The sequence below is a fragment of the Acartia tonsa genome, chromosome 1 (genome assembly GCF_053477335.1).
Source record: "Acartia tonsa isolate MP-2025a chromosome 1, ASM5347733v1, whole genome shotgun sequence".
Lineage (NCBI taxonomy): Eukaryota > Metazoa > Arthropoda > Copepoda > Calanoida > Acartiidae > Acartia > Acartia tonsa.
Genome location: NC_137260.1, coordinates 9656673 through 9669521, shown reverse-complemented (window position 1 = coordinate 9669521; position 12849 = coordinate 9656673). Strand labels below are relative to the sequence as shown.

Below are 12849 nucleotides of genomic sequence, written 5' to 3'. Positions count from 1 at the left end.
GTCCTTTAATTTTTTTTAAATATTCTGTTTTAGGACTTGCTAATATTATATAGAGATGATTCTCTTTTAACATTGTACCTTGTTGAGCTAGAAATCATTATTCCCAAAATCCGATGAATAGGATAATATCATATAAAATTGAATATAAGGGCTTTCTGGTAAAGATTATTGAGTTGCTAACCATTCAAAGGGTTCCTAACTTTTAAAGGAATCATCAAATCAAGTGTAAAGTTGACAGAAACAAGAATGACAGCATCCATAAAATCGAAGCTCTAAAACGGTAGGAGAAATGAACCTTAACACGTGTACATTATAATGCAAGCTAAGAGACATATATATTAAGATATATAAGTTTTCCGGAATTTTAATGTAGGGAGTAGATTTGAAATCTGCATCAAATTTTAAGGATTTTTTATAAAATTCGTTTTTTGTATAATTCTTTATCTAAAAGCGGAAATACATTTTAAGTTAATTAATTTTGACCAATAGGATAGTTGGATTTTAAACTACCTGCGCTCTAATTTGTTGAATGATGTACGACATCCAATCAGAGCGCAGATTTTTTAAATCCACCAATCACGGATGCCAAAATTAATTAACTTAATTTGTATTTCCGCTTTTATATAAAGAATTATACAAAAAATGAATTTTATAAAAAATCCTTAAAATTTGATGCAGATTTCAAATCTACTCCCTACATTAAAATTCCGGAAAACTTATATCTCTTAATATATATTATTTATCTTCATCTAAATATACAGAACGTGCTATAATTGTAATCAATATAAAAAATAATTGAAAGGAAACTATATATAAGCTGAAAGTAGGAGGTTTTTACTATATTTTTTAGTATTATGTTTATTAGAAAGAAGGTGTATCAACTATTTTTTTTATAGCTAGCCGGTTCTTTTAGTAAGTAGTAGATGTAAAATTTTTCATAGAATTCAGATATGCAATCGGTTTTTTTGTAGACCTCTTATTTTTTAAGTAATTTAAGTTTTAAAAAAAAAAATTAAGTCGATTTTAAGGTACTAAAATGCAACAAAAAAAAGAAAGAAAATGGTCATTATGAACAAAAATAGTAAGATCTTTAATTTGACACCTTACTTTTTCAATTCTGTCAGGTAATTATTGAAAAAATCGATTTTTTTAAACCCACGAGAATAAAAACTTTGAACTTAATTTTATTATTTCACAAATAAAAAAATATGGGTTCATATATACCATTAGAATCAGAAAAATATTACGAATCCATTGTAAGCAAAATTGAAAAAAAAAGTTTACAATATAGTATATAAACTACAATAAAAGGAATTATATGAAAATATCATATTATGTTGTACAGGCAACGTCTTAATTCTTCAATTGAGTATAAAAATGGGAAGGGGGTAAAGAGGGGGTAAAGAGGGGGTAAAAAAGGGAAGACAATAGTGTTGTCTGAACAAAAAAAATAATTGGCCATTTCTGTAATTTTTTAATTTTTTAATTTTTTTCAATTTTGCTTACAATGGATTCGTAATATTTTTCTGATTCTAATGGTATATATGAACCCATGTTTTTTATGTCTGTTTGAGAAAATATTTAGGTCTAAAGTTTTTATTATACCGAGGTTAAAAAAATAGATTTTTTCAATAATTACTCAACAGAATTTTAAAAGTAAGGTGTCAAATTAAAGATCTTACTATTTTTGTTCTTACTGACCATTTTCTTCTTTTATTTTGTTGCGTTTTAGTACCTTAAAACCGACTTAATTATTTTTTTTAAAAACTTAAATTACTTAAAAAATAAGAGGTCTACAAAAAAACCGATTGCATATTTGAATTCTATGAAAAATTTTACATCTACTACTTACTAAAAGAACCGGCTAGCTATAAAAAAAAAGATACAACTTCTTTGAAGAAAAAATCGTATTAGAGCCACCATTTAAACATCATTTAAATCATGTAGTAAAGATATTATAAAAGACGTTGATTTTTTTGAAAAGCCTTAAATCCTACATTCTAAAGTAACATAATCATTGTTGTTATGATGCTAAGCAATATATCGAAGACGACTGGACAGATTATTCCATTTTTTTTTGGAGGAAGTTTCGTTTTATTCCAATTGTTTCAAGGGGCTTTCTTTGGAGGCTTAAAACTTTTAATTGATCCGTTCAACAGATATCAAGCAACTTACAAGCGGACTAATCATCACGCCTTCAACTACATTATCAGTTTATAGAATTTGTCTTTTATATATACATAAATCTAGAATCTTAATAGTATTTGTCTTGATAATCAGGGAGGGAATACTAGTCCACAAAGTTTAATAATAATGTTTTCTTATTTGTTGTTATACAACTTTGTGGACTTTTATTGAATTTTGATTGGTTGTCTCATTAAGTTGAGTGTCCAAACGTTTCAACCCCTTATTGTAATCTATGAAAGGGATAATTGTGTGTTTCATCATAGAAATGGGTCATTGTCTTATCCCTTCAGATTTCTGATTGATAATACCTGTCCCATAAAGAAAACAGGGTCAATTGTAAAAAAAATCCCCGAATGTCCAATATGGTATTAACAAAAAACAACCAAAAAAACCGCAAAAAAATAAATTGAGAAATTATTGTAATATAAGGAATGTGTAATTTTCAGCAATTTGTTGAAATTGTCTGTCATATATTCAATTCTAGATTTATTTTAGTCAAATATTTTCTAGCTTTTCATTGCTGCGTTACTTATATGTATACCTATTAGAGTAAAACACTAGAGGGAGAAAGGGTTAAATAACTGTATCTCCCCATCGCAACCACCTTGTGCAGTGCAAACCTTCTATTGGGTCATTGAAAATCAAACAAGGGTGTCGCTTATATTAAGACAGCCAAGTAGCAGAAAATTATTTAGAAGCAGACGAAGGAGGTCTTTGAAAAAGAAAGGAAGGTAGTTGTCTGTATATACATTATATTTAGATTCGCAACGAGTGGCAAATTTGTAAAAACACCATCTTACAAATTCTTAGTCCAGTTTTGGAGCTGTTAAAAAATGTTTCGAGTATCTCAATTTAATGTGTTGAAAAAAGCACTTCAAAAAGAGGGAATAAAAAAAGGGATGCAATATAAATAAATCTGTATAGCTTTATCTTATTAAACTTATACGATGTAAACCAATTCAAAATGAGTAGTTTAATAAAAATTCAAATAGGTTTTAAGTTTATAATTTCTTAAATGGCGAAGCTACTCTTTAACTCATTTAGTCCGTTTTTCCGTCCGTCAGTTTGTCTGTCGGTTTGTTCGTCGGTTTGTCTGTCGTTATGACTGTCGTTATGACTGTCGGTGTGTCCGTCCGTCTATCCGTCCATCAGTCCGTCGGTCTGTCCGTACGTCTGTCCATCAGTATGCCCATCTGTCTGTACAATCTATTAAAGATATTTTTTGTGATGATTCACCTGCTTAACTTTTTCCCTTTTTTAGAGTAATGAAATAAAAAAATATATTATTAGAGTACTCTAACTAAGTAAGCTCTCATGTTATGTAAATAAATTTTATAGATTAGAATCAACACTTAACCTATCAATTCTATCAATACCGTATTGGTCAAGTTTTATTTATATATATCAATTCTATCAATTTTATCAATACCGTTTTGGTCAAGATTTAGAGGAATATATCAAGTTGGACTTTTCTTGAGTAAGGAGGGGACATTGTGCTGTTTATTACACTAGTCCCATAAGTTTTAAATTAACGTTTTCTTATTCGATGGCTTAACAGAGGATTTTTATTGAATTTTGTTTGGTTGGTTCATAGAGTTGAGTGTCCAACCGTTTCAACCACCAATTATTATCTACAGAATTAGTAATTTTTTGTATCATCATTGGCGATGTACTTCAATTTATCGGTCATTGTATACCTATCTATTTGTCAATTATCCATGTATCTATCTTCACATTTCATCAATCTATCTATCTAAGTAAAACTTACCCCGCTATCAAGAATAATGTTAATATGACCATGTTTGTGGTCTGTCTGTGGTCTGTAGGGTGACAGATTATTCTGTAGCAACCATAGGACTGTGGTCTGCCTGTGGTCTGTAGGGTGACAGATTATTCTGTAGCAACCATAGGACTAGTCTGTGTTGGCAACTGTATACTCCACCATAGATCTTGTCTGCATGAAGTCTGTATGATGTAGGCTACGAATTATTCTAATTCAACCATAAGTCTCCATGGCAACACACCTGAAAAAATAAAATTTTACATTAATGAGTTATTCCAAAAAACAGCATTTCACAAAGTCTATCGAAGTTTTGGGGGTAATTAAATGAATGTAGAATATAGGAGGTTATTACGACAACGGAAAAATTTGTCGTCAATTTGGCAAGCTAACATGGAACTCGTTTATTGGTCAGTTCGTTGACCCAGTAGGAGGAAAGGGGATGCCTGCTGCGTGTTTAACTTTATTAGAAAACTTGAAAATCTGGCTTTAGATCAAAGTAATTATAAATCTATTGGTTATTGATAATAATTGCGATTGATTGTTTTAGGCTCTAATGACTATTTGAAAGTATCATCAAATTACAATACAAATTACATTTACAAAGAAAAAGCTTATCACACAAAAATAGCTCTTTGGAAACTATTTTGTAATAGTTAAAATTAGCATTTTATAGATGGTATGTATTCAGACTCGTCTAAATGAAAAAGTTGGTCTATAAACTATTAAAATGGGTTGAGAATAATAAACTCATAAAAATGTAGCAGCTAAAGCCCAACGTAAATCATGCAAAGAACCTTTATATCATAATTTCACAGTATCCCTTTTCTTGGAGGTTGGCAAACCAGACCCCCGCCCCCCTCCCTTCCTTCTCTTATTTTTTAAAGGAAATCCTCATAATTCTCTAAAAACTTAGGTTAGGTTAACTTGGGATAAGGCGAAAGGGGGGAGGCGGTTGAGGCACTTTTTGAAACCAAAACTAAAAGTCAAAGGAACTCAACTAAAAAAAAGTTACAGCACTGAAATTTGGTTAAGAAACGGCGACTGATCCGCCGATATCGCCGATTTCTTTTTGGTTAGAAACGCCAGTTTCACCAACTTTTCTTCACAGTTACACATTCTACCTGTTTAAAGCGACTGTAATTCCAAATTTCAGTGCTGTAACTCTTTTTTAAGTTGAATTCCTGTAGTTTTGGTTTCAAAAAGTGTCACAACCACCTCCTCCCTTTAATAAGGGTTTAGAGATTCACTACAAAATACTGGGCACTGCCCATAATTCAAAAGTAATGTATAATATAATAAAGCATATATTTTAAGTTGAATCTATATAAACTTTACTAGCGGCTTCGCCCCTAGCCTCTAGGGGCTTCGCCCTATATAGTTTTGGAAAGTCAACCCTCCTTAATAGAAATATTCAAAAAATTATTCTTTGTTTAATTACTCTGTGGTAAAATTAAACCCAGGTTGTGCGCTTTATGCACAAAAATTTTAATTTGTACAAATTAAACCCAGGTTGTTTGACGTATACACAAAAATTTCAATTCGTAATAATTAGACCTAGGTTGTTCGCATACACGAAAATTAAAATTAAAAGAAAATATTTTGATTTTTTTTTCGGGAGGGGGGATTCATGGGGGCTTCGCCCTGCCCCATGTTGCAGTGGGGTTCCCCCACCCCAATTACTGGTTTTTGTTTTTAAAAAATTAAAAAAAAAAATAATTTTGGAAGTGGGGATTTTTTTATTTTTGGGGGGGTTGGGGTGTCCCACCCCCCAAGAAAATAGCTTAAAACCACCAGAGGACCAGTAGGTATATTCCCAGAAGGGTAGAGCCCAATTTAATCAGCAGTTACTGAGATTTTACAAAAAATGTAAAAAAAAAAATTTTGGGGGTTGGATTTTTTTATTTTTGGGGGGGTTGGGGGTGTCCCACCCCCCAAGAAAATAGCCTAAAACCACCACAGGACCAGTAGGTATATTCCCTGAAGAGTAGAATCCGATCGGTTCAGTGGTTACTGAGATCTTAAGGGACAGACAGACAGACGGACAGACAGACGGACAGACGGTCAGACGGACAGACATCAAGCTACTTTGTATTATAGATATAGCTTAATGCATATAAAGCACCATCCACCATATAAAAAGAACATAATCATTATAAAATTAAAATGGATATAATAATTAAGGATATCTTCCTTTTAGATTGTTTAAATATTTAACAATTGCAATAAGATGCTCCACCACACTGTAACGAAGAGCCATGTCAGTTTAGCAATTTGCGAGATCCTTCGGAACACAGGCAGACAGACATCCTGTTGCTTTTACATAAGGATAATATAATGATTGTAATGTACAAAGTACTTAAATAGATCGCCAAACTTATTTCCTATTTCTGAACAGCTAAAAAATGAACATTTTAGTTTCATAAATTAAATTTTTATAATAGATTCTAACAGTTTAAACTGGATTTGGAGGCCTTTAAGTTTGTTAAGACATTTTTTGTAATTGGTCTCAAGTTACAAGCTGTACAAGTCATGGAATTGAACATTGTTCTTCCGCAATTGTGGTCTTGGTTTGCCAAAATTAGTTGAATAAAACATTGCACACACGTAACCTATGATTAATACGGATAAAGAGATATGGCATTAGAAAATAAAACTTATTTTCAGGTTTAGAACAATATCACCATCTAGGGAGGAAAGGAATGGTTTTGCATAAATAAAAATTAACATGAACTTCTCCCTCCAGATTTTACTTTTTTCATCGATACTATTCTATAATTGTCTGCCTGTCAGTAAGTCAGTCCTTCAGTAGATAACGCTAGGGAGAAATGCGATTTTCTCGGCAGCTAAAGAAAACTGCTTCTTTTTTTAGTGAAGACATCTCTTATCAGAGCATCCAGTATACAACTTACTTGGTATGTAAGTCATGTTTTATTTTTATTTTTTACTGTACTTATATGTCTGTTTGTTAATCATTTTAATTCTTGTTAATCAACTGAGGGTAGAATGGTCTATAACGCCTTGGTCTGCAGATGAAAAGCGCAAATCCGCATAGATATTCACATGTAGATTAGGCCAATAAAACATTCATGGTCTAAACCCCAGGCCCTTTTTGGGGTATAAACGCTTCACTATGAGAAAAAAGTACACTGATAATGGAGATTGATTAGATTTGCATCTAAAAAAAAGTGGGAAAAAGAATCCCACTGATAAAATGTACTTATCATCGTATTACGCATAGACCGCTTTCCGCAGATATTTAAATGAAATATCAGATTAAAACCAGTTTTGTTACTAATTTTAGGTTTTTTTTATATTTGTGGAAAATTGTCTGTAATACGATGCTATACACGATTTTCCAGTATGGCTGAGAAGCAGTTTTAATCCATATTAATCTGTTTCGAATCTATACTGGAAAAGATTCAATTTTGATCATTAAATAGTTAATAGTAAAAGATGCTACAAATAACTCTTATTTAAAACATTTGAACATCTGAAATTAACAGAATTTTTTCATGGTAAAATTCCATGATATGATATCTCGGTGTTTGTAGAGTGGTTAAAATTTAACTAATATACTATGAAGCACGATTATCATATCATAACTATTATATACCCAATATAACTATTATATACTCAATAAACTTTTTATATACTACATTTATTAATACAAGATTAAGAATACTCATTGCTGAATGAAGGACAATTTTATATTATAAAATTGCGTTACAAGATTATTAAAAGAACAGTAATATATAGATTTTAAACGAATTTCAGGGATTTAAAGGGTAATAAGTTTAAATTTAGCTAATTAAGTAAATCATAATTATGGTCGTTAATTTGTACAACTTAATAAAGATTTAATAAATAGGAATTAAAACTATTAAACCCACGAATGAGACAACGTGTTTATAAAACTTTAATTTACAGTCCAATGTACTCTACTTTCCTACTTAAAAGTTCACAATTTTTAAGTAATTTCTTAATTAGATCTTTCTAATGAAAAGTTGGGGATTTTTGCCTTTTATAGACCTCAGGAAAATGGAAAAATGAAAAAAAACTAAAGAAGAATGTTTATTGAGATGCTCCGTATCTAAAAATTGTAAATAAATGCGTGCAACCCATAAAATGTTGAAACTTAAGGACCACTAAAACAGACACTAAATTGGAAATAAACTCCTTTTTTGGCGCTTTTTATGTCAGCTAAAATAAACAGAATTACTATAAAAGGTAAATCCCACCAGTCCTAATATTGTTTTTAAATAATAAGGATGAAAGAATATATATTTATACCCAGCTGTATTTGGAAGATATTAGATCTATTATTTCATTGATTTTAATTCATTTATTTCTAGTTATTTAGGCTTGTATTCTAGATTTTAACCTACTTTCCCTTTTTAAAAGCGAAGCTTTTCTAAAATTATGGTTGTTCAGTCCGTCCGGAATGGTTAGATCTTTTCGTTACTTTAAAAATGTTATAATTGTCCTATCGATTTCAAAGTTTGCATGAAACTTAAAAAAAATTTTAGACTTATAAATTTATATTCTGCTTATTCAGTTCTGAAGTGTTCGTTAATTGTACCGTTTCAGAGATTCACTTTTATGGATGTTGTCATCCTTGTTAAATCATTTACAAGATGTTTCATAAATAAACCAAAAATAGCTTAAAACCAGAACAGGACCAATCCAAAGCTTCCTGAACATTTTTGTTCTAAGAATTCATCAATTTTAGTATTCTGTATAAAATTATGAGGCTTCCTAACATAATGAAAGTTTATGAGCAATAATCAAATCAAGATCAATCATCTAGAAAAAAAAGTATAAAATGTACAAAATTGCTAGAAAAATAAGAATAGATAATAAAAATATCAAACAAGACAAAATATATTTAAAGTTTATTAGTGGTTTTAGGCTATTTTAAGGCTTAGAGGTTAAGCCAATAGTTAACTCTATAGTGACAATTGTGTAAAACCTCACAGATTAAATCAATGTATGTTAAAATCTTAAATACGGTAAAGGCGTAAAGGCATTTTTAGCATTTCAGAGCTTTAAGCAAAACTAAACGGTCTATCTCTTTTTCCATGATACTTATAAACTCATTGTATATATTAGGTTAGTACTAGCTCTGAATACATAACAGCTATAGCACAGTGTAGCTACTCTATAACTAGCTCTCTGTAGCTATAGTGTATGTACTTTATAGCTATATTAGGTTAGTACTAGCTCTGAATACATAACAGCTATAGCACAGTGTAGCTACTCTATAACTAGCTCTCTGTAGCTATAGTGTATGTACTTTATAGCTATATTGGGTTAGTACTAGCTCTGAATACATAACAGCTATAGCACAGTGTAGCTACTCTATAACTAGCTCTGTAGTTATAGTGTATGTACTTCATAAATATATTAGGTTAGTAATAGCTCTGAATACATAACAGCTATAGCACAGTGTAGCTACTCTATAACTAGCTCTCTGTAGCTATAGTGTATGTAATTTATAACTATATTAGGTTAGTACTAGCTTTGAATACACAACAGCTACTCTATAAATAGTTCTGTAGCTAGACTTCGTCCCTAGCCTCTAGGGGATGGTAGGTTTGGTCAGATAAAAGCCTAAAACCACACCCAGACCTATAGAAGACCTGAAAAGTTCAATCCATACGGACCAGTAATTTCCGAGATTCTAAGCTTCAGACAAAAACCCTTACCACTTTATATGATAGGTTTAGGTTATACTAACAATGCTCTTTATATATGTAGCTGTTCCGCTATTATTATATTGAATAATTTTTGCTTTAATTCAATCTAATTTTCTACTTTGAACAAACTTTTCCTTGCACCACGATACCACTGCACCGTCTTGTTGCTGCTGTTATTATTGGGCTACCCATTCAAAGTAATTAATCTCAATTTAAACATATTACAATATAAATAAAACAACCGAGCTAAAATTGCTTCATTAGCTTTCATAAGAAACTTAATTATATATTTATAACTTCAATATATATAAGATAAAGGTTCATTTAAATGTTGTATTATTTTATTATTTGATAATTATTAAAGCATATTAATGAACACTAACATGCAATACAGCAATGCATCTAGTCTCAGTAATATTAATTTTCACTATAGGTGAAACGTTTAAGGACAAATATTTCTTTATAAAATAAAATTTTTGAAAAGAGGTCATTGTCAAACAGTTCTATCTTCTGATAAAATATCCCTCCCCACTAGTTTTATCATAATGGATTTATTAATACTTGGATCTTCCACCAGACTATTATGTACTCTTTAAAAAATGGCTATTGTAGCCGGCTAAAAAAAGATCCCCAACTTCATCCCCATATCTTCTACTGGATGAACAAAATGACCAATAAATGATGTCATGTTAACAAGCTATATTGACGACAATTTTTCCTCTGACAATAATAACCACGTATAATATATCTTACACCCATTTAGACAATGTAGAAAATAACTCAAACAACTAAAATTTCAAATTTCAAGTGTAGAAAGAAAGAACTTTACGGGGGTAAGGGGACATTCAGCTATTTATTTATACACTAGTCCCAAAAGTTTACTTTTTTCGTAATCTTAAAAACTTTAAGAACTAAATTGAATTTCACTGATTGGTTCACTAATTGTAATCTACACAAAGTTTAATTTTGTGTATCATCGTTTGGGATGTACATCAATTTATCGGCTATTGTCTTATTCCTTTAAATCTCTGGAACTTTATTATTGGAAGCTATTAATTATCATTTTAGACAAACTTGCAGATTTTTTCGAGTATTTTAATTTTGTTGAAAATCAAGACATTTAAATCATACAATTAAATCATTTACATCTCCCATTCCCCTTATTGTCAGGGATCTAAAGGGATAAGACCATGGCCGATAAATAGATGTATAACCCCAATGATGATACACAAAATTATCCCTTCTGTAGATTAAAAATAGTGAATGAAATGTTTGAAAACTTAATTTAATGAAATAACCATTAAAGTCACCAAAGTTGTTGTAACGTTATTGTAAAACTTTGGGGACTAGTGTAATAAACCCCTTTTTCTCTGGATTAATGTAGTGTCAGTATATGAATATAATAGCATGCAAATTTTAATTTGGTATGGTATAAAAGTTTTAATAAAAAGATGACTATGTTATGTGTACGCTGAATTAACAAACAGTAATGTAATGATCTGAGGGGATACAAAATACAAATTTTTTTAACCACCAAACCCCATACTCCCTATCTTTTTAATTCAATTCTAGCCATTGCGAGGGGGGGGGGGGGTTCTCATCATGGAGGACACTATCCCTAGGGGTACTTTCACTGCAGGGCTCTTCTAATCCTTTAGTTACCTAAAACTAATCCAGAAAAAACAAAAATATTACTTTTTTAAAATGTTGTTTGGAGGTCCAAATACAATAAAAGGTAAACTGAAAATATCTGCAAATATATTAAACCAAGCTGAAAAGATACAGGGGCAAAATAATGTCCTTCATTTATAGCATTCGAAAAAAGCATAAAATTTTCATTGCGAACGTAAATGAAAAGTAATCTTAAAAAGTATACAATGAGACAAATGTGAATTTGTATCACCACCTCTACAAACTATAAAGTATGTGTGGGGCAACATTGCTGGCAAAGAGTATTACACTGTAAACTACAGTACATCCAGTGTATATCAAGTGTTACACATATCATAAGAAATAAATAACTTCAATTCATAAAGTATAAAAAAATAAGTTTTGTATTTTTCGAGACATGTTTTGTCTATGTTATTTGTTTTATGTTCACTATGATCTGAGCCTTACTTTTTGGAAAACTTTATAAGATCCTAGGAAGGTTTTAGGCTAATTTTTTTTATTCCTTTTACACCTGTCGAAACTACCAGTTGTAAATATCAAAAATTATAATCTATATTGATATCATAATTTGCAACCTGTTTGTATAGCCACCACATTATATCAGGGATCTAATGGGATAAGACAACGAAAAATTGATGTACAATGTACATCCCCCAATGAAGATACACAAAATTACTCGTGCTGTAGTTTACAATTAGTGGTTGATAAGTTTGGACTCTTAACTTAGTGAACTAACCAATTAGAATTCAATTAGGTCCCTAAAGTTGTTAAGCCTACGCATAAGATAAGGTTATCATAAAAGTTTGGGGACTAGTGTAATAAACATCCCAATATTCCCTCCCTCCCTGACATTATATAGTATCCAATCATGATTATATTCCCTCCCTCCCTGACATTATATAGTATCCAATCATGATTATATTCCCTCCCTCCCTGACATTATATAGTATCCAATCATGATTATATTCCCTCCCTCCCTGACATTATATAGTATCCAATCATGATTATATTCCCTCCCTCCCTGACATTATATAGTATCCAATCATGATTATATTCCCTCCCTCCCTGACATTATATAGTATCCAATCATGATTATATTCCCTCCCTCCCTGACATTATATAGTATCCAATCATGATTATATTCCCTCCCTCCCTGACATTATATAGTATCCAATCATGATTATATTCCCTCCCTCCCTGACATTATATAGTATCCAATCATGATTATATTCCCTCCCTCCCTGACATTATATAGTATCCAATCATGATTATATTCCCTCCCTCCCTGACATTATATAGTATCCAATCATGATTATATTCCCTCCCTCCCTGACATTATATAGTATCCAATCATGATTATATTCCCTCCCTCCCTGACATTATATAGTATCCAATCATGATTATATTCCCTCCCTCCCTGACATTATATAGTATCCAATCATGATTGCCTGTATTTAAAATACAATTAATGTCTGTATTCATGGATAGCCCCGAGTAAACATCAATAATACA

The 12849-nt window shown here is 31.0% G+C and overlaps 1 protein-coding gene across 6 annotated transcripts in view; it reads right to left on the bottom strand.

Annotated features, from left to right (window-relative positions):
- Positions 1-12849, bottom strand: part of Rsod (superoxide dismutase family protein Rsod) — a 161559-nt gene that overhangs the window by 71035 nt on the left and 77675 nt on the right. For 5 of the 6 annotated variants that reach the window (XR_013877096.1, XR_013877099.1, XR_013877105.1 and 2 more), the window contains exon 1: positions 3956-4211. Coding sequence is in view for 1 of the 6 variants with exons in the window: in XM_080152001.1 (XP_080008127.1) it covers positions 3956-3987 (32 nt within the window). In the remaining 5 variants the exon portion in view is untranslated. Of the gene's footprint in view, positions 1-3955; positions 4212-12849 lie in introns of those variants that run through there. The other variant, XM_080152001.1, reaches the window with a different exon arrangement.